At 31.9% G+C, this 24,201-nt stretch overlaps 1 protein-coding gene across 6 annotated transcripts in view; it reads right to left on the bottom strand.

Moving 5' to 3' along the window:
- The window catches only part of LOC143239374 (sorting and assembly machinery component 50 homolog A), a 26,105-nt gene extending 1,904 nt beyond the window's left edge, over positions 1 to 24,201 (bottom strand). For 5 of the 6 annotated variants that reach the window (XR_013021152.1, XM_076480376.1, XM_076480375.1 and 2 more), the window contains exons 1-11: positions 24,011 to 24,201; positions 21,493 to 21,555; positions 15,817 to 15,918; positions 14,088 to 14,175; positions 12,792 to 12,898; positions 12,269 to 12,402; positions 10,075 to 10,162; positions 7,600 to 7,731; positions 6,536 to 6,607; positions 3,141 to 3,224; positions 411 to 552 (exon numbers count right to left, since the gene is read on the bottom strand). Coding sequence is in view for 5 of the 6 variants with exons in the window: in XM_076480376.1 (XP_076336491.1) it covers positions 411 to 552; positions 3,141 to 3,224; positions 6,536 to 6,607; positions 7,600 to 7,731; positions 10,075 to 10,162; positions 12,269 to 12,402; positions 12,792 to 12,898; positions 14,088 to 14,175; positions 15,817 to 15,918; positions 21,493 to 21,555; positions 24,011 to 24,031 (1,033 nt within the window). In the remaining variant the exon portion in view is untranslated. The remainder of the gene's footprint in view (positions 1 to 410; positions 553 to 3,140; positions 3,225 to 6,535; positions 6,608 to 7,599; positions 7,732 to 10,074; positions 10,163 to 12,268; positions 12,403 to 12,791; positions 12,899 to 14,087; positions 14,176 to 15,816; positions 15,919 to 21,492; positions 21,556 to 24,010) is intronic. The other variant, XM_076480377.1, reaches the window with a different exon arrangement.

Genomic DNA, 24,201 nt, shown 5'->3' with positions numbered 1-24,201 from the left:
ATTTTTTTTACTGAAAATTGAAAAAATGCAATTTAAATATGAGTAAGATACGTTTGTTTCATGATTTGATAGCACAACAAAATTTGCGAGAAGGGTTTGGACAAGATAATAAAAAGTACACAAGACACAAGTGAATCTTACATAATACAAGCATTCCATAAATTATAATGTTGAATATATTGCTCAAGAGAGGAGCTTAATAAAGGTAATGTCTTTCCACAAGGTTTTTGTGAAAATAAAAGAATTTCGTTACTGAAGCTCGCCTGAATGAAACAACTTAGTTTTGTGTATTTGATTAATAAATATGAAATACTTAAGATGAATAAGTTTGCACATAATCACCCTAAAATTATTACTTTTTCACTTCTTTTTCTATTGTGCAAAGTGGCTATTAAAGAACAGAAGCATACCTTCATCACAAGGCCCAACACCTCGCATCGTGAAGCCTCGTAAAGAAAGTGGACCTCCGAGGAATAAGCGGTCGGCAATGTTGAAAGATTTATCTAAACTCATTCGTTTCATAAATCCACCCATTAATGATCCTTGAAGAATCTATAAACCATATGCATTCAAGCAATTAATATGTAATTATTTTTTCTCATCACAACACTGACTTTGAAATAGTGTCTTTACCATTCATTATGGATATAATTTGGACAAGTTGAATATTCTTTTCACTCTATCCATTGTGTTCAAAATATGATTAGTGTTATGAAAATTGAGAAGTTCTTTAAACTGTTACTCTTAACTGTTGTTTCAATTATGGATATTTTTTCTTTTCACACATGCTTTTGTCTCTATTTTTCCTTTCAAGTATGTAATCAGTTTACATGTGGCTGGTTATTTGACAAATATACATAACATCCTTTTACAGAAACACACATTGACCTTTTATTGGTACCATAAAAATAGTTATTTCTGCAAAAGTCAGCTGTAGATCACTTTACTGATAATATTGGCAATTGATTTTCAGTTAAGAAACCCCCTTTATTTGCATCTTCCCATGGTGACATTAAGCACTATGGATAAAATGAAATTTGTGATTACCTGTTTTGAATATAATGATAAATGTCTTCAGTATAAAAGGAACCTAGGCTTATGCAGCATTTGTTAGGAATTTAGAAAAAAAACGTTATTACTTTTAGTTGAAAATGTAGGGGAAAAAATTCCCATCATTAGCCAATTTTCTCAAAGTACCTATTTACAACAAGAAAAATTATCTTGCAAATGGTAATAATAAACCTTCCCAACACAAACCCATTCTTTTACTAATGGGAATACAAAAATATTCAACCCCTCTACATTTTATTGCCGTCTGAACTTGATATTTAGAATCTACACAATCTGTTCCAAACTGAGAAAGCTAAAATAAAACGTTTATGTTATGTAAGATAGATTTTTTTTAATAGTTTGAATATTTTCAATTGTATAAATATTCAAACCTTTTGCTATAGAAACCCTGAATCAGTTCAGGTGCAAAAAATTAGTTTGAAAGGTTACCAAATTAATGTAATGGTCTATCTGTGATTTAACCTGACTTCAGCATAAATGCATCTGTTCAAGCCATTAATTCACATGGTGATACAACAACCATGGTGCTTTTCAAATATGTCAGGGATAAAGTGGTAGAGAAAGTTACAAGAAAATTTCAGTCTGATTATACCTTTCAGTATAGTGAAGTCCTTCATTAAGAAGTGGAATGTGCTTCATACCACCCAGTCACTAGCTAGGTCAGGCCACATAAACTAAACATCTGGACAAGAAAAAAATGGTTAGGGATACTATCATGAAACCAACAGTGACTTTAAAAGTTTTACAAAGTCACACATCTGAAGTAGGAGTCAGTGTTCATACATTCACAATATCCCAGTCCCTACACAAAGCTGGCTGGTATGGGCAAGTGCAAAGAAAGAAGCCATTGCTTAAAAAGGATCTTAAATCTTGTATGGAGTCTACTACAAAGCATGTAAATAACACTACAGACATGTGACAGAAGGGGGTGTGGTCAAACAAGACAAAAATTGGGCTTTTTGATCTAAATTCAAAGTGTTACACCTGGAACAAGTCCAACACAGCACACCACCCACTCAACACCATCCCAACTGTCAGCATGGTGGTGGCAGCATTGTGTTATGGGAAGCTTGTCAAAACTGAAAGGAAAATAGATGGTGCAAAGTACAGGAAAACTGTAGAGAAAAACCATCCTTGTGGCAGCCAAGAATCTAAAACTGGGTAAAAAAATTCACATTTCAGCAGAAAAATTACCAGAAGCGTTAGGTCAAAGCTACATTGGAGTGGTTCCAGAAGAAAATGAATATGTTGGAGTGGCCCAGTCAAAGTCTTAATTTCTTGATGATATGAACCCCACCTGAAATAAAAATGTATCTCAGAACAGCTGGTATGAGTATTAACACGGTCACTTTCAAACTCTTTCTTAACCTGAAAATGACCTAGAAGGTTGAAATGTTGTTCTCTCCTTATCAATAAAAGTGTTAATATCCATACTAGCCATTCTGAGATATAATGCCTTAAGTTTATTTCAGTGGAAATTAGGGTGAGACTTGGTAGAAAATCAACAAACTTGTAAGAATTGGAGTGATTTTGCCAGGAAGAATGAGCAAAAAATACACCAGGTAATTATGCAAAACTAGTAGAGACCTATCCAAAAATACAGCAATAATTGCTGCCAAAGGTAATTCCACCAAGAACTAACTAAGGGGACTGAATACTTTTATGTAGTCATCAATTTCAATTTATATATTTTCTTTGCAAGTTTTGTTGACATTCAACCTCCTTCACACATAACAGTGTCTAGTTTGATTATTAGAGTTTTCAATATAAACAGGTTCATTAAAAAATTGGTAACATTACTTGTATTTCATCAAAATGTAATATTATTGGTAAGGGGGTGAATACTTTTGCAAGACATTGTAAGCTTTCTCAATACAAACCCGTTTTTGTTACATCTTTTTCCACATAATACTATTTTGGTTGAACTAAAACTACATTATAAATGCAGTACTTACTGTATCATAACCAAAGCCTTGGTTGAACTTAAGCTATATTATAAATACTACATTAACCATGTCATAACCAAGGTTCTGGTTGAATTGAAACTACATTATAAATGCAACACTGACCATGTCATAGCCAAGGTTTTGGTTGAATTGGAACTCAAATTCTTGTTTGAAGAAGCCTATATCACCACCTAGACCAGCAAGTTCCTTAAAAACAAAACGTTATATCAGTCACCAATACATAATATATTTACTGGCCATTAGAGATCAGATACATCAAAAGCATACTGATAATGTATACATTTCCCTAGTGTGTGTTTTACTTGATACTGTAAAGCAAAATCTTGATCATCAACACAAAAACAGGGACCTTGGAAGCAGCAACTGATGTAAAGCTGAAATAACACCCAAATTATTACCAAAGCTGGTCATGATGTTCCATTTGGATATTTTACTCTACAAACTTTTTACCTATCTCTAGTGTGGATAACTTCCTAAATCATTTATATCTTGAAATACCATCCTCCAATTTCATTACAAAAATGGCTTGCCACTATCTTTTGGTTGTTATTATTACTTATCCTTTTCCTTCCATAATTACAAACATGAGAGAATACCTGGACCAGTAATATATATGTTCTCACAACTGTTATTAACCACCTTAAAATTTTAGTTGCCCTAGGTCAGGTTTATTTATATCTCCTGCATCCTCTTTTCAGTGACATAGCATCCTACCAGAGGGCTAGAGACATAGGATGGAGACCACAGTTTTAAACTAGATAGAAAAACAAACCTGAAAGATGAAGAGTTAAATAATCATCATTATTAGATAGAGTGATTAATGGTATTTGCTAAATAATCAAAAACACTATTAAACAGATATATTTAGTTAGTAAAGTGTTCCTCAAACTATGGTACATGAACAAGCAAGAAAAAAAACAGTAAGTGCTACCAACTTGTTTCTTTTCACACCAGTCATTAGTTTAACATTATCAACAATAGCAGACAGCCTTAACAGTTTTGCCATAAAAAAAAAAAAAAGGTGACCAAGTTTGGAGGTAACTGGAATCAAACAAAATCCTTGAACCATAAGCTCACCCCAAAATCACCAGATCTAAACTGAAAGTTAAAACAAATAAATAAATAAATTTGGCAGAGCACAGATAGCCCACTATCCAATACAAACAAAGGTAATAACAAATATTCTGTTAGTTTGACAGTTGAAATAAATGGAATCAGTAATTATTATAATCCCTAATTTCATTTAGTTGATTATTTTTGTAACTATCAATTAGCTGCTGGAATAATCAGAAACATTTATTCCAATTAAATTTATCAGTTTGTGATGACTGCAACAAAAAAAATGTGATTAATTGAAAAGAATAAAAATCCAGGACATTAAATTTGATTATTTTGGTAACAATTCAATCCTAATGTCAATTTAATCAAAAGTTGGAATAATTTCAATTAAGCTGATTATGTTTGAGATGATTGATTTAATTGTAATTTTGATCAAGTGATTATTAGAATATTGAAAATCAAAGATGAAATAAACCTTATACATAAATTTAAATTAATGTGACCACTTATTAAAGGTAACTGATTAATTACTTAAACTGTTAATGTTTAACCACTAAACATCTGTTAGAACCCATTTATTTTACATTTAATTTAACATATGCAATAAAACTGAAGTGGAAAATTACAGAAATGTTAATTAATGACAACACTTTTTCAAAGTAATTGCTTACAACCCAACCTGCATGTGTACAAAAACAGATGGTGTAAACCCTTAGATACAAATGGATTAAAAAATGAATCAGTTTTATGGCTTTATCCAATCTCTTGAAAGTTTTTTTTTTACAGTCAGTTCCACAAAACAACCTTCTCTCAAATTTACTTACTACAAACAAAAGTTTCCTGCTACAACTTAAGATACTAATCATCATACATTCTTTATTTGACAAGAATCAAAGTTTAATGAGGAACACTATAACAACAGCAACAACAAACATTTAACCTGTGTACAAGATAAAAATTTAATCCTTGACTGTTTCAGAATGTATATTTGGAGCTTCAGGAAGCTATATGAACAAGGTAAAATATTAGGTCCAAAAATGTCTAAATTTCCAACATTTTGTAAAGAGTAAACAAAATTTAGAATAAAATGATAATAAAGTCAAATAACAATCATGTACTTATGAATCAAAAAACACAATTATAATGTCAAAAAGTAGACAATGCTCCATAACTATCAGATTATTTATTGTTTTCTAACTCTGCGACAAGAGCTTTTAAAACTTCATCTGAGACAGTTGACGTGTTTCCTGTGGGAACAAAGCTTGAACTGAAAGTGAAATTGACAGGTCTCTTTACACAAAACAATATGATATAATATAATACATCATTTGATAGATTGAAACTTAGGCTTTCTGTTGGTTATAAATACTACAGTATTGAATGACAGAGGGAACTACTGGTAATTCCTGAAAGAGACGGTGTGACAGGTGAGCATGGCAAGAGAGATCTGGTTGTCTATTTCGTAGCTCTGTAACCAAATGAGATTGTACACTATACAAATTATGCATTGCTTTAGGTAAATTGGAGAAGAGTGCATGCCTGGAGAGCAAATTTTGTAATTCTAATCCTTGGAGAAATTCTAATTTTTTTTAAAATACTGCATCATAAAAGTAAGAAATAAAACTTGTATACTATTGAAATATGGATTATTATCTAATTTTTTTGCTATATTTATTTATACCATGAAAAGAATAGTTTTATTAAAATTTGAATTATTTCAATACACCCTCATGACATGTGCAGAAGATGTCTGTGGTGAGAGGTTTAATTGAATTTAATGTTTCACACTACATATTGTCCCCCACTAGTACAGCAGCAAGTCTATGGATTTACAAGTCTAAAATCAGGGGTTCGATTCCCCTCTGTGGACTCAGTAGATAGCCCGATGTGGCTATGCTATATGAAAATACACACACTACATATTAATTACTCTTTACAAAATGTTGGAAATTTAGAAATTTGTGTACCTAATACTTTACCTTGCTCAATATAGCCTTCTAAAGATGGAATATGTATGTTCCAAAATATTCAAGAATTAAATGTTTATTACTGTACTTGCACATGTCAAACATTTGTCATTGTTATTTCCATCACACAGTCTTAGTTTATTTAATATTGCATTAAAAATAATTTTTTTTATGGCTCAAAGCAAATTTCTTACTTTCAAAATGTAGATTCAAAAGTGCTTAAACTGCATGAAAGATAAACAAAATATTGAATATTTGGCAAAGTCCCTCAAACAGAGGATTGTAAGCTTTTGTTTACTAATTGCCCAAACACTTGATATCTAAATGAATGATATCTCATTTTACTCAACCACAAACACTATTATATTTTGATAAAATACCATCTTGTAGTGACCTATGGTTTTTTATGTACTACATTAAATTGACTGGTTACCACAACAACTAAAATCAGTTATATGATGGTTAAATTACCTGGTTGAGCCTGAGGAAAGTACCAGCACTTGGAAGAACTGGGTTATCTCTTGTATCACGGGTGAGTATATGCTAGGTAGAAATAATAAAGTTGTACAGGTTATGTCATGAGCTGAATAGTATAAGTAACAAAGCTGGACAAAATACTTTATGAGCTAAGTAAATAAAGTTGTACAAAATACAAATATAAAAAACTGTATAAGCTGATTAATAAGGAATGAAAATATGCAATATTATTGCCACAAAGCATAAGACAGTAAAAAACAAAAAAAAAATTACATGCATGTATGAAAAATGTTTTATTTTATTACTCACTTCTATCTTATAATACACAAAAAACAAGTAAAACCATTTAGATAAAAAACATAATAATATAAGACATTTTTAGACCTTATTATACAATTAATAAGTAAAAAAATGCTCATAATATTAGATTTACTAAAAACATCTACAAGCTCAAGAGACAAAAATCAAAGATTACGAAATTAAATAAGGTAGGAGTAATTATACAGATGCTTGTATTATGTTGCTTTTGTTGCATTTTCACTACAAAAGACATTCTACTCATAAAACTACTATACATGAGGTGGTAGACGGCAGGCATACTCAATCACTGTTCACAGTTGTGGTACTAGAGTAGGGGGTGAGAAAATGACTATGTTTACAACTGATATGATACAATAGGATGTGCTGTATTAAAGTTCACATCTGAGGTGCCGTAGTGTGACCAGTCACCTGGTTTGAGTGAAACAACAAAAAGTATCACTCGTCTTCAATTGCATAAAACTTTTCTAAATAACAATACAAATATGTAAAACCTTTAAAGGTAGATGCACTTTTGCTGCAAAATAATGAAAACTTTAAACCCAAACTGTCACAAAACATTGAAGGAAATGATTGTGTAGACTTCAGAAAAAAGAACTTTTTAAAAATATTAATTTTAACATTAGTCACCCTATTTCATATATCATGCTGCTCACACACAAGTTGTCAGAATTATTTAATATTTTAATTGTAACTTGAGAACTCTACAAAGACTGTTAGGTGCAAAGTTAGGAAAGTACCTTTATGCTAGACTTTAGAGAATGACCAGTCTCTTCTCTAACAGCAAAGGCTGTGGATGGTAAGGCACACTTCAGTTCCCTCCAGATCCCTTCCCACCTGAAACTATGGTGAACTTGAGGTGCCGATTCAAACTGGAAATAATGGTTACATTGAAAACATTTGTAATGGCATACCATTAACATAAAATCATGTCCTTTTACCTTTAGATTTAAACTTACAAGCAATATCCTTGCCATTTTCCTACCATAATGAATCTCACATTCTAAGCTACAGTGTGTCCTAAACTTATTTCAACTTCCTCACAGTCTCTTGAAAATTTCTTTTAACCAATACCCTGGACCCATTTATCATTAACTGTTGATATTCTTTTACAAGTTGCCTGAAATGTTTTAAAATTGAAAGACATGACAATGTTAGCTATGTGTAACATTAGTGGGAAGTGCCTAAACTACAGATCATAAACAGACTTTGCTCAAAAATATACTTCAATCATATATAATTTCCCTAAATTAAGAGATACAAAAGAACAAACACAGAACTATTCTATATCAACAAAAAAGGTTTGGTTTGTTTTGATTTTCACACAAAGCTATCTGTGCCAGATGTCCCTAATTTAGCAGTATAAGACAAAAGGGAAGGCAGCTAGTCATCACCACCTACTGCCAACTCTTTGGCTTCTCTTTTACCAATAAATAGTGGGATTGATCATCACATTATAATACCCCCATGGCTGAAAGGGTGAGCACACTTGGTGTGACGGGGATTTGAACCTGCGACCCTCACATTACAAGTCAAGTGTCATAATCACCTGGCCATGCTGGGCCCAACAAAGAAGGAATGGAAAATAACTCAACTTTCAGTGAAAAGACAACCACATATACAGAAGTCATTAAACAAAAAGTATAAAAAAGAATCGTTCATAAATGACAGTGCAGTGTTTATACTTTAATAACTATACAGGAACATTACTGAGAAAAGTTAAAACTGTAGGTAGGAGAGGGACAATAGGTAGTGTATTAGACTCATGCTTGAGGTGTGGTTCCACAACAATGACAAATAAAGAACTAATCTGGTTATGATTCATCTTACTACATAGTAAGCCTCGTTACGTTACTTCTAAATATATAACTTGAATAAAATGTGCAGCTTGTTAATCTGTAAACCTACTTCAAACTTTCTTTCAAAAAACACAACTGTAAAAAATAAAATCCCCACTGGACACCAATATTAATAATGTATTCACAAAGGTTATATGTATAAAATACACGAGTTACAGCTTTTATAGTAAAGATTGAATAATTTTAATTTTTTAGGCATATAATTTTATCAGAGAGTTAATATATTGATATTACTTGCACCATACTGTACATTTAGACATTTATGATGTAACAATATTATCTCTTTTGACTTTACTTTGGAAAATCACCAATGCCAAGTTTATTTCATATTAATATACTACTGTTTGCATATTGGCTTAGAAGTTGAAGAAAAACACAAAAAATAGTTACTTTAGCAATATAAATGTACAGCTAACCATATCAAACATTTACCAAAGTAAAGCATTTTGAGATTGAAAAATTAGCTAAGAGAGGGGTAAAATATATAAAATGATTTTATTCACCTGTATTTTTTTATAACATAATACAATTTGAAAACAAAACAATAATGAATCATTGAAAGTTATTTTTGCTTTATCATGATTTGTGGGATTAGAGAGAAAAATTACACATTTTCCAGATTACTAAAAATATCCATTTACACAACTGTGAAATAAACTGTCCATAAGTCTTATTTGTAGATGAATGGGTAGTGTAAACAATACAGTGACAAGAGATGACGTGACCAGATTTTTTGTGACATTCATACAGCAAGCAGACTGATTACAAAACATACTTCTAATAATTTCACTGTCTTTTTATTAATCATATCTTTTCCATTTCAAATACACTTATCACTTATTACTTATCACTGTAAATCACGACTCACTTCAAGGAGACATCAGGTGTTGTCACAACAGATACTGTAATTCCATCACCTAAAGTAACTCTATCCTGGATTTTACCTATTTTAACAAACCTTCAAACAATGAACCTAAAGGTATTAATTGTAAGAAGCATAGTGAGGTCATGAAATTCAAATTTTCAACAACTAAAGTTCAGTGAAAACAATTTGGACAAAGTTCCATGATAAATGAACCTACAATGATACTACGATCAATATCTCTTCAAAGAAGATGTTTCTATGATATTCTGTATGTACTAGAATGAAATACAGATATTAAATATTAATTTAAAACTTTACTCATTTTACTTTATAAAAATAATCACCATTCTTGAAAAACAGGAAATTTGTTTGTGGCAGTTAGAAGTGATTTTTGAAAATAAAAATAAAAAGACAAAATACCATGTCTAATGTAAACAGTGCCTTCTAGTTACTTAACTTACTAAGAAAACAGTGGTTAAAAACAAACTTACTGCTACTTCTAACAATGTTCCTCGATCTATCTGCCGAAACCCGCTCCATGGGAAATCTGCAGCATGCTGAAATATTGCACCAGTAATCCTAACAATTACAAAAATAATGAATGCACAACAATTACAAAAGGTTGATTTAAATGCTACAACTCAAACTTTGCACCCAAGTCTAAGAGAAATTGCATTAACTATAACACATCTGTAGCAAAATTTAAATCAACTATAACCATTTGTGAAGTAATTTTCATTAAGGTTACTTATATTCAATGAATTAGTACAGGGTTTCTTAAAACGTGTTATATACAAGCAAAAAGAAGTCAAAATCTGTTAATTTCTGCCATCACCTTGTTGCCCTTCCTTTAGTAAACAGTTCAAAATTAGTGACATATATACTGAGTAGCTTTACCACAAAAAAAAAAATATGATGAACAAGCTTGGTTGTAATGGGAATCAAACTCAAGACCCTGGTACAGCAAGAACCACTTTCTGTTAAGTGTCACCAAATTTAATAAAATTTGAAGTTAAAAAGAAAAAGAGTATATTCATATGACTAAAACTGAGCAGAGCACAGACAACTAATTACAGATGTTTATTCTTAACAACAGAAAATGTAACAGTGATATTTTGATTAAAGGAGAGTTGAAATAATAAAAAAACACTAATTTTGATGAGTTGATTATTTTGTGACAATCAATATAACTGGAACTTAAATTAATCCATTGTTAGAATGATCAAAAAGTATTTTTAAAGGTTTATTTTGAAAAAAGAATTTAAAACTTAAATATAATAAAACTTCAAATTATAACATACATTATAATGTTAATTTACTTGACATATATTGAAAAAAAGTTGTTTACTTAAATTTTGAACGTGCTTAGTGACTTGTGCAGATAGGGAAAGCTATTGTGGATGGGTTTGTATGTGATAATCCAATTTATGTATCTCCTGGGCTCAGGATCAAATGAAAGACCTTTCACAGACAAGTACCTTAAAAACAGAGCCACCAGATTAATCCAATATCACTTGCTATTACATAATTTTTAATAAGAACAAACAGGGGTGTAGCTCCTGGGGGAAGGGGGAAGGGGATGGAGGGTATACATCCCCCTCTTCATTTTAGGTGAGGGGTATGGTGCATACAATCATCCCCCCTATTGTTTGGTCTGTTGAATTGTTTTATTGCATCACAGGCCTACAAATTGTTTGTTCTTGTGATTCTCGTGTTCTTACCAATCGAATTACATAATTAGGCCTAGATGTAGGCTTTTTCAGTAGCCAAAATGTACATCTTTAAAATAGGTATGCTTCTAAGCTTTTCAAATCTAAGTTATAGTTCATAACATCGTAAGTATCAGTCAGTAGGCCTAAGTTTACATCTAAGTATCATGGCAACAAGATTACTCTGACTGCATGTTTAGAGCATTCAGGTTCACATAATCAAAAATTACCAATTTGCAAATTGAACAGTCCACATAAGTGGTTGCAAAAATCATCTCCCCACCCCCCCTTCGGTGTAAAAAATCTACACTCCTGAGAACAAACTATTACACTCATCACACAAACAAGACCAGTCTCATGGACTTGTCTAAGGTTCATGAGATGCCTACAAGTTGGATGCCAATTTTTCTTTAGTAGTCTAATATTTATAATTTCTTGATTCAAAATCAAACCTGGCACCTCTTGCACACCATGCGAGTGCTCTACCAATTCAGCTACAGGATAAATCCACTAGCACATGTTAGAAAGGTAGTCTTTAACAACTCAAACTACCAGAAATTTATACTAAGAAAACAAAATACATTTCTTCATTTTAATGATTTGTTACAGTTTCTAAGACAACAATAAATGAATTTAGGGTCAACAGTTGTAAGTTGGTTTTCACTAGGTTTTCACAGTACTAACATTAAAAATAAAGCCCAATACTTAGATTCACATACAACGAAGGCATGTGGATGGGAAGTGGAGCAGACAGTAAAAATAAAAGTATTATTTCATTATATCAATTCATAAAAAAAAACATTTTGATTATATGAATGTAAAGAACTTTTGGTTAATTGGAAATAGAACAGCACTAAGTTTTTTTAGAGTGCTGGTTCTAAATCTGATCACTAGACTTTTAGAAATGTCTGGTTCTCAACCACTTGATGCAACTTATCCAACACTTCTATAAACAAAATATAAATGATAGACTCACCTTGGATTCCCTCGAAAAATATAAGGTTTTGTCACGGTTGCATTGAAGCCATAGGAACGCTTCGTACCATACTGATATTCTGTTTGAATGTTTTCTCCCCGGCCTCCCAGATTTGGCAACTTTAACCCAATTACCTGGTAAATTACATTTATTTGAATTTAATATTACACAGATAAATATAATCTAAGATTCTTCTCATTTCAATCTATATAGAAACAATGGCACAAAACTAAAGCATTAAATGGAAATATACCCAATTTTATAATATTAAATTAACTCATCATACTGCAGTCATTGTTTACGACAAAGGTGTTAAAACCAGTCAAACCAAAACATGAATCAAAATACTGCAAAAAGAAACATCTCTGGCTTAATGTTATAAAATTAACTAAACTCTCCACAATGCTTTTATAGTTCCCCAGATGCAAGTTGAACCTATATACACTACAGCACAAAACCAAAACATTACATGAAGAACAAACAAAACTGAATTCCATAGAAAGTAAAGATTAACTCAGCTCACCATACTGCCTTCATTGTTCCCCACCAGGGTGTTGACACCACCAACCACACGTCGGACTTCTACTGTGTGGAATGTTACTTCAACTCCATCTGGAGAAGCTTCAGGTCCTAATGTAGAGAGAGAAAAAAAAATCTCTTAACTATTTAATGGATGGAAGTAGAAATATCCACCACAACTAAAACCTAACTTCACCAGGTAACAGACACTTCATTAATGTGTAATCCTTATCTGTGGTACAGATTAACTGCATATATGTCAAAGTACCCAAATTTCCATTAATTAGTATCAATAAACAATTCTTTTTGTACCACTGTTTTTATAATATAAATAAAGTACCTTATTCCATGTTCTATCAAAACATGTTGGATTCTATAGAGTGCTACTTTCCAATTTTACTTAAAAATACAAATGAAAAAACATTAATATGCTGTGAATAATAACACAAATGAAGTAAGAAAGATCATAAAATATTAGATATTAAATTCATCTTGGATACTACCCAATATGACCTAGGGGGTCATCTTAAAAGGTCAGCTGGGTGACAATTTACCAAGCAAAAAAGAAAAATATGTCCTATTACTGATATTTAGTGGAAAGAAAACTCATCTTATAAATCCCACATTATGAATTCAAAACCTTATGCTAGGAGCAAAATGTAGGCAGTAATGGTTTTCTTGTAGCATTGCAACTGTCTATAAAGCCATAGGCAACAAAAACATAAAGTGTGTGAAAAGATTAGAGAAGAATGGTAATTACTGTTACAGTTTCATAAAATGTTACACAACACAACAAAATACAAGATTGTATATAACTTTCAACAAATACATCCATCATAAAAATAGGTACAATTACTCTAACAAAAACACTATGAAATCGATAAGCTTCAACAAGCCATGTCTGTCTACAAGGCACAGCAGACAGGACTCTAATGAGAATACCACAAGAACACCATATCAATGTCATAAATATGGATACACTACATACTTCTATTATGACAATGCACAAAGCACAGCAGACAGGACTTTAGTAAGAAAAGTGTACAAGAATTGTCACCAAGCCAGACATATCACATCTATCTGTTGTAACAATACATGCAAAGCATGTAAGAGAAGAAACAAATCCGAGTTAAATATCGTGCATCTCTGATCAAAGTATTTTATTGTTCATCAGTATATTACTATGCTTATTTTATATTATTAGATCAAACTTTGAATACTTATAAATACTGGTGTAATTTTGTAGGAATGACAATATAAGCCTTCTGAAAGAACATAAAAGAATCAAGTCTTAACATACCTTTACTTGTATCAATGTAGATTCCAATATGCTTGAAAGCTCCTAAGATTTCTAGTTGTTGTTTAACATCCTGAGCTGTAAGAAGAACCTATGAAAAGTGAAACATTCTAAAGTATGATTAACATTTGATAATTTTTCACCAACAGTTTTAAATTTTCATATGTAGCTGCATCACAGACAAGAAAACAAAGTTTAAATACCTTGTACAAAAGTTTTCAGTGTGTGCATTTGAAATATTTTAAGTGAGCTGTTTATTACATTAAAAATAAAACTGTAGAGTGACATCGAAAATCGTACGATCTGTATAATGATTTTTCCCCCTAGCAATTTTGATTCCAGTAACAAGTGTAAATTAATAGTCCTAAACCTTTTGGAAACAAACCAGTTTGACACATTACCTGACAATAATTTTAAACTACCACCTTATATTCATCAAAAAGTATTTATACACATTTTATGTGACAGATAACACACTGATCCTCAAGTCTGTGAATAACTTAACATATGATAACAACAACTAGGCTAAAGCACTAAATCCATGTTAATCTGCATTAATGTTGTTGTAATTGTAATTTAATAAATATATTGTAATAATTCATTTCAAGTTTGCTAAATAAATAATGCAAGAAAAGTCAGTAAGATACACAAGTGACTTGAAGGGGATGATATTCAAGATATTGAGTCTGGCAAGAGGTAGCATACTGTGGATGTTCCTTATTGAGGCACAGAAAATGTTTATAATGTTCAGTTTCCCATTATCATGATGTATATCTAATGGCTCAATGTGCTCAAATGTACAAATTAAGAAATTCACACAATATATACCCACTGGTGCTCTATGAGATTAGCCATACAACTTATCATATTCAGTTCCACATTACAACAATATGCAACCAACAATATAACTTATCAGATCCATGTTCCAACTGGATGATCAACTGGCTCCCTCAGCTGAAATATGCAATTATATTCAGGTCATATTATAACAACATACACCCACTGACTCCACAAGACCAACTATGTAACTTATCACTTACAGTTCCATATTAGAATAATATGTACTATTACCTCCATAAGTTAAAATAAGCAAATTAACATACACGATATCATAATGATAAATGCCTAATGATTCCCAGTATCCACACAAAACTTCATGAAAAACATTTTATAATTACGGTATTATTTTGGGGGTATTTGTTAGTTTTATACTGATGTATTATCATAGCAGGCTTATTTGGTAAGTACAGAATATACATATTTGTTATAAAGCTACATTTTTAGTGTTTGTATTTATATCTTTGCTAAAGAGAACTATTAACCATGATTACAATGTAATAATCAAAACTGTTTGTAAAGTAGGCGGAAGCATGGATATATTATAAATACAAGAATCAGTGAAGGAAGTGAGAATGAACGAGAAGTTATTGAATAACAAACATTTCAGTTCAGAGTCAGAAAAGTTATTCATAGAGTTTTCACATCTTTTCAGTAAATCAATTAATTAGGAAGAAAATTATGCAAGTTTTGTATCTGCAAGTTGAACATTGATACCATTAGTCTCTGAAGCCTATAAAAAAACGATAAAAAATAGCAACTGAAAAGTTTGTAGGAAAAATAAACTAATTCACTACAGTAACATGAACTGAATCTTGCATAACTTTTATGAAATAATAAAAAACAACCAACCCATGACAGAACAAAATGTAAATATAACAACAGACTTTCTTACCTCTTCAAAATTGTGTGCCTGAAAAAGACCTTTGACAGCTTTGGCTAGGATGTCATCTTTTGTTCTTCCCACACCATCCACATGAACCTTATCAACCCTAGCCTAAAATATATCAAAATTTTAGAGCACACAAAAATGTAACTACTACAAGAAAAAAAAAAAAACTGAATCAGTTTGGTAGCAAAGTTACCCATTTTATTTCCAAAATTGCTTTCCTACAATCTTTGTATATTAGGTTGAAAAAAATATCCAAAGTATACTCTTCAAAAAATGAAATGCAAAAGGCAAAATTTGAGACAAATTGTTAACAAGTTTATTCCGGGTAGTTCTGTATGACATGTGTGAAACTTTGCACATTCACTGCTGAACATCCAAAGTCTGCAAAGGCGAAGTCCACGCTCACTAGTTGAAGTTTAACGTCACTCAACGTCAATAACAAGTATGCCCCCCGTGAGCATCAATAACTGCTTGGCATCTCCTGCCCATGGAAGCGATGAGATGATGAATCACATCCTGTGGAATGGCTGTCCACTCAGCCTGCAAAGCTGCTGCAAGCTGAGGTAGAGTCTGCAGTTGAGGTTGTCGCCGTCGCAGACGTCGGTCCAACTCATCCCAAAGATGTTTGATGGGGTTTAAATCTGGTGATCTGGAGGGCCAGGGAAAAACATTGATGTTGTGGTGTCTCAAGAAGACAGTGGTGAGTCGGGCTGTGTGAGGACGGGCTTTGTCATGTTGAGAAACGTCGTTGACGTTCACCATGATGGGTTGCACACGGGCCTAAGAATCTCGTCGATGTATCGTTGAGCCATAAGATTCCCTCGAATGTGCAAAAGGTCTGTTCTGGCATTGTAGGTGATGGCAGCCCACATCATGATGCTGCCACCACCAAATCTGTCAACTTCCTGCACACAGTTTGCTGCAAAACGTTCACCTCGGCGATGGTAAACACAGGTCTTTCCATCCTGCCTACGAAGCATAAAACGTGATTCATCGCTGAACAAAACATGCCTCCATTGTTGATGAGGCCATACCCGATGTGCCCAAGTCCACTGCAGCCGTGCTTGACGATGTTGCTGGGTGAGGATGACGCCTCTGACTGGACGTCGAGGTCGGATTCCTGCATCTCGTAGACGGTTGCGTACGGTCTGATCGGAAATCCTACGCAGCCCTGGTATAGTTGAGGCAGTAGACGTCGCAGTGGTGGTCCTATCCTAAAGGTGATGTAACCGGATGTAGCGATCTTGTGTGGGCGTGGTCACACAAGGTCTGACAGATCGTGGGCGGTCACAAGTTGATCCATGTTGTTGGTGACAATTCCATAGCCTTGTGATGGTGCTTGGGTGGACATTCACAGCTCTGGCAACATCTGATCCAGATTCGCCTGCTTCCAAGCGACCAATGGCATTGTTGTGTTGTGCTTCAGTCAGTCTTGGCGTAACTGTATTGCGTGTCAGTGGCTTAACACTGAGCTATGGATACCGAGAACCCGTCACTTTTATAGGGATTTTGCACATGTTGCACTTCCAGAACATGCGGATCTCTCAAACAAATTTATTGGACACGAATGTGTTTTGGCGAAAAATCCGATGTTTTCCTCCGCTTTCAAAGTGCACAACTTTTATTGTCATTTTGGTCTGACAATCAGTGCCTTAACACGTGTAACATCACATACTCTGAGCTTGTAACGTTATTACATATATTTCTCTTTAAAATAAAAAAAATATCCTTTTGCGTTTCTTGTTTTGAAGAGTATACTAAACAAAAGTGTATACAGGGGTTAAAATGGAAGTCTGAAGCTGGACAGAACGTTGGGTACAGTTCTTAACTGACAAAATCTCATAGAAAACTTTAAGAAAAACATTTAACAAATACATTTTATTATGTATTATATACTGAAGAAGAAAAAGTCACATAGTTTACAACCATGACCAAAGTCATAAACTTGGGCAAGCCTGCATGACTTGGTAAAATGCTCGCCACCATATGTAACTAGTTAACCACTTTTTGTGTATGATTGTACACTCACTGTATTTTCTTCATAACCTTTTACTTACTCTACAATACTATTATTTGGGGATAAGTAAGTTGTAAACTTACCTTTAGAAGTTAACATTCCAGTCCCTAATATGGCAGAAAGGCACTAATTGATAGCATAGAAGACAAATTATACTAATATGAAGCATCCCTTCCAGTTATCTAAACGAACTGGTATAGCTCCCAACCACCACCCATTTATTAAGTTTATTGTGACTATCTTGCTCTAAACAAGCTGTTATATGCAGCAAGGTGTACATCTGCATAAAGTAGTGCCAAATTGTTAAATGACATTATTCATACTAAAAAAGTTATTAGAAATTTTAAGTATAATTTCTCTAATTTTTATTTCTTTACAGTAGTACCTTAATTTCTTATTCTTATTTTTTTATGTCAATTAATGTTTTTTTTTTACTTTGGAAATCAGTCACCTTCCCACAACTGTCTGCGGGCAGTACAGGCTAATATAGATGTGGGACGTTGTGAGCTTGAGCACCCACATCTCGCTCTCCTAATTTCTGTATTTATTGCTACTCTTTTAATTCTTATGTGAGACTGGTGAATAAAGGTTAAGACTGATATATGGTGTATCCCCACTGTAATGTGGGTTGAACATCCACAGTCACCTCCAAAACCTAGGATAAATTTTATAATACCATGTTTGTACCTTGGGATCTTTTCAATTAGTGCAGCTTTTTTTTTGTTTAATTTATTTTTATTGCAGCTTGTTTTTAAGTTATAATCAACTAATATGAGACCTACAAAATAGAGAGCATATCTTTTTATTTTGCTGAGATATGGCTTATGTATTGAATCAAACACAGTAGCCAGGTTAATCTCTTTCCATATTTTAAAACGGTCTCTTACATACACTTACTTCAATATATGACATGTGAATAACCAATCAACAGTTTAGAATGTACCCATAGTAGTTTTCTCAGCCATTTTAATCTGTGAAAAGGCTACCATGTTCTTTTGATCCACAATATCAAGTAGGTAGGTTGTGTCTTTAGTCTGCTCAAAGTTTCACATTTTTTAAAATCTAAAAATGTCTTAATTACTAAGCTTAATAAATTATAGTGAAATTCTATGGTATCAGTATAGTTATTTATAATTTTTTTTAGTTATTTACCTGTATATTTAAAACCTAAAATTTTTTTTATTGATATCCTCCATGTCCAAAATTTTAAAAGACTTAGCAACCTATGTCTAGCAGCAACCAAGTACAAAGGTCATAGCAAGAAGAGATATCCATTTGCTTTACTTCTTGATGTATTGTTCTATATTTTAAGAAAAACAAGTTTAATAATTTATTTCTAAATAGTAGTAATCTATACACTTATATATAATGTATAATAATTGAAATGTGTGTGTTTACAGTACAAAATATTGGTCCACTAAAACACAGGCAGGACAGGGAAGAGTAGAGGTCAGTTTTATATTACTGAATACGAGCGCACGTGCACCACATCAGTGCAAGTTATGTAATGTTAGTTAGGCATAACTGGAAGGTCAATATAATAAAAAATAATGTGTAAATATATAATGTTATGAGACTTAAGCCACTTAGACTAAACATTTGTATTTTCATGTTATATGTTGTTATTTTAGCATGAAAAAAAAACATAATTTATATTTATTTCCCAATTTTCTTATGATGGTTACAAGGTTGGTCAAGTGACAGACCTCACATGGTTAGAGTAAAGCAAATAACAAAATATAAAGTATTACTGAAAACAAATGTATTTAAAAGGTTGTAGAGATTGCACAAATAACATTTGGGATTTTCAGAATGAAGAATAGTTTTTTTAATCAAAACATGAAATCACTTTGCACTCAGACTAGTAATGAAACAGGCTATTTTCACAAACAAATCTTCAGTAAAAATATTTCATTTAAAAATCCATTTTTTTATACAAAATACTTGTAATCTTCAATAAAACTCTACCAAATTTTGTGAATTTAACACATGCTACATCAAAAGTCATAATGCAAATACTTAATGTGTAGACAAACCTGTGTATATTACACAGAGCCTGTATCAAAAAGGTTAAAAATTGATCTACAGTTTTCCAACAAAAGGATAATATTCGATTCACTTACAGTACATTAATATGTATCTTTATGAAGTATTAGAAATAAAATAAGAAGTGGTTTCCTTATCCTTTAGTACACCATTCCTTAACAATCAATATGTTCATTCTTGACAAACACAAGCATTATTGTCAGTATTTGTGCCTACAAGAGTGCATCATCATCAGTACCTCACTGGCACCATTTCTGATTACAATATTTGATTTACACAGTTTTATAACAAATCAAATTTCACAGTTTTAATGTCTATTAACAAGATGTCACATAAAAAATTTGGTAATTTGAACATCTTAAGTTTAACATTAATCTATTCCCAGGTTTTGTTCCAGTTGCAATTATTCATTCTTGATTGACAGTCATATTTTTAGCACTGTGAAATATGCAAAATAAATACATTTATGTAATAGAGACATTTTAAAATCCACTTGTTCACTATGAAGTGAAAACATCCATCTCAAAAATGGGTCTATTCTTTTAGAAACATATAAAATAATGTTCATTATTTGTTACTCAAACGTGGTACATAGCATGCATTCACTATAGAGAAATTTGTATATTCTTTTTCTGTGAGGAAGTATATATTATATGGTAGATAGAAGGGATACGCACTTGGTACAATACAATTTTGATAAAAACCTTTGTTAAGATGCTGACAAAAATGAACTAATATCACATTGGTGGTGGTGGACTTGAATGAATGAAAAAAAAAAAAGAAGCAAAAAACTAAACTCCTGTTGCTAGTTAAGTCCCTCAGTGATCAGTACTTGGGAGATTCGTCTTTCCCTTATTTACATTAATAATATTGGTAGAAGTATAATTAATAAAGTCTGAGAACAGAATTAAGCTCTTGGGTATTTCTAGAAGTATTGAAGATAATGGTCAGTTAGACAAATATTTAGTAAATGATCTATAACTAGAGTAAATTTAAGATAATTTAGATTATGCATTAGTGTAGATAGGAAACCACTGAAATTTATGACTGAAGAAAGGAGTAGATTAGTTACTCAAGTCACTGTTGCTATGTTGCTGGCAGCAAAATCAGTAGTTTTATGAAATATTTATAAACACTTGTAATTCTGTGTACAGTCTTTGTTACTTTAATTTGGAAAGGACAGATTTACTGGAAAGGTATGAGTGGAAAGCTAGTAAGAAGTGTTATGTTATGGAGGGTAGATTGAAAAAAAAAAGGGAGGAATAAAAGGATATCTAAGTTTGCAAGATTATCTGGTGGAATCAATAGAATAAAGACCCTGATTTCTTTATCATACATTCTAAAGGTAATAGAACAAAAGGGTACAAGTTAAAGATTTGGAAGAAACAAACTAGGCTCCAGTTAAGACAGTTTTACTTTTCTAATGGTATGATCAACTTATGGAGTGACCTTACACTGTCAACAGTGAAGGCTGATACATTACGTGGGTGGGTTTAAGTTTTCACTTTTTCTCAAGGGTAGTCAGGCAGCAGCAGATTTAAAGAACCAAATGGTCATTTGTTGACCATATATTATACATATAATGTTACCATATAATTAAAAGATCACCCACTTACCTTTATTTTGTCAAGAGATATCTTATTTTCACCAATTTTCATCTGTTCTTCTTCTAACAAACTCTGTAAAAAGGTTTTTTTAATTAAGAAAACTTTCTATGATACTTAGAACTGAGTGATTAGTGGAATTTGATAATTGACCAACCATTAAGTTTGTCAATCAACTATCGTCACAATACTTAAGTTGTTGACACAAGTGAACAGTAATACTTAGAAACACTAATTTATTTAGTCAGTTATTTTATGTTACACTAATTGATCATCCTGCAAGGAAGACCGAATAATGCTAGTGACATGGACAACAGCCCAAAAGATGGATGAATGACATCAAGGAATGAATTGGATTGTCACTGGCCTAATGCACCAAAACACAAGGAACCCATAGAAGGCTACGATGTCACAAATGCTGATTCCTGCCCCTCTACAATGAGGAAAGAATGCATGAGAATTGATTCTCACAAGTCAATAATTATATTAATTAATCAAATTTGTCACTCAGCTCTTAAGAACATTACTGTTTCTCATAAAACAAAACTTTACCAAAAACATATTTTCATTGGCATTTCTGAAAAGATAAAGTCACTCAAACTACACTTTATATTAACACTTAAATGTGAAAATATACTAGTCTTGCTCTCAGCAAATATAATCCAATTCCTAGTACCTTGACAGTTTTCTATTTGCACATGGTAAAGTTAATAGAATTTTGGACTTGCATAAAGAGACAATGGTTTCACTAGTTAGGCATTATTTGGAGTAATATGTGCAGTTTTGGTTTCTTTTCAACAGGGAGTCCATGACTTGTTGGAAAGGTACAGGGAGAGCAGTGTGAATAGATGGATTATCATATGAAGTTTAGAGCTGTTAAATTTTAGAGACTATTTTTTGGTTAATGCTGATTGTCTAAGTGGCAGAAATAACAATTTAAGGAACTTGTGTCTGATTTAACAGCTTACAGTAAAAAACACATTTTAAATATCTTATAGCCCTTTAGTGGTACTCTTTAGTCATGTTTTCCCATATAATATACATTGAATCCCAAGACAGCCACTTGATGAAATTTGCTAGTCATACTTTCCCAATCAAAATAGTACCCATTTATCACAAACTTGTTTTTATCTTCATACTAATTGTAAATCCACCATCTGATTTTGGCCAAACTCCTTACAAATCAAGCCTACTATAGTACTAATCAACCTTTCTTGAAGTGCTTTCTAAGTTCAAACATGCAAGACCATGAAACCATCATTCAAAGTAAAATCTCTATAGAAAAAAAATGTTAAGAAAGAAAAACAAGAAATTATAGTTGTTAATGTATTTCTACAATAGATTTTTATTACAAGAGTTTATCAACAGGATAAACCAGATTGATCAACCTTTAAGTTCTTTGGTCTTCTCTAAATCCTTCAGTTTGAAAGATGGATATCATATTTCTTCAAATCACTAAAATTTCCAGAATATAAAAACTTCTGGAAGGATTTAATTAAAAAGCATAACAGTCCATTATTTAAATTCCATAAAGTTTTAAGGTTAATCTCACCATCACAAAGGGTTTGATACCACCAAGATTTAAGTTGTTTTCCCCAATTACAATTTTATTTAATAATATAAAATATCATATATATCTTATTATAATTTTCTTTAGCAAATACACTAGCAAACAAAAAGTTATTTAATGCTTAAGCCACACATACTTCTCTTCAAAAATATGGTAGCTATTTAAGCTAAAGCTAAAACTCACACAAGACTTTCAAAGACCCTCTTTATCATAAACTATGATTGTATTACCCTATTTTTGACTTATTAAAGACATTTCTCCATTTATATGTAGTATAGGTTTAACATAATCCTGGGTTTTCCTCAATTTTATTTAAGATTTAAACTTTTACCATTAGTATTAACATTATATATTTTTGTTACAATTTAAAAATACCTTCAAATAACAAAACAAAACAGAGCTAAACTAAAGAATCTCACAACTAGCTTTGAGCTCACTGTATGAACTTAGTTTTATTTCACTTTTCATCATTTTTGGCTTTACTGGGAGTTAAACCAAGTTAACTTTTCTCACTTTCTAATTTTATAATCAAATTTAATTAACATCTTTCAGCATTCCAGATAGACATTCACTACTTTATATAACATTTATTACCAGTTTACAACTTAGTAACACTATTAAATATTTGTTCCAAGTTATTTTTTACTACACTCTGCAGAAATAGGTACTAATGTTTAAGCTTTGAGCTCACTCTTCGTGTGTTAATTATAATTTAATTGCAGCTTTTAACAGTTTATCATTTAATTAAATCAATAACTTTAAAGTTGTGAAAACAAGTTACCATTTATAAATTATATAAATTTCGATAACAAACTGACTTAAACTAAACATGCATGAGTTGAACCCGTCACCAATACGTATTTGGTGCTACTGAATTAAGTTTGAGATATTATTCAACAACAGCAAAATAAACATTGTTCTTGAAGTTACTTACAATTACAAACTGAAATATTTACTTACCTTTGCATACACAGACCCCATATTACAAAATTCAACCGGCAGTAACGAGACCTCAAGCACCACTACACACACAAAAATGTTTCTCTTTTCTGGTAATGAGATAGAAAATTATTCTTATCTGAGTAGATAGAGCAGTGGAATTAGTATCGACCGAAATTATTTACGGTTTACCACCATTATAAAAAATAAAA

The sequence above is a fragment of the Tachypleus tridentatus genome, chromosome 13 (genome assembly GCF_004210375.1).
Source record: "Tachypleus tridentatus isolate NWPU-2018 chromosome 13, ASM421037v1, whole genome shotgun sequence".
Taxonomy (NCBI): domain Eukaryota; kingdom Metazoa; phylum Arthropoda; class Merostomata; order Xiphosura; family Limulidae; genus Tachypleus; species Tachypleus tridentatus.
This window is presented reverse-complemented; position numbering and strand designations above follow the sequence as displayed.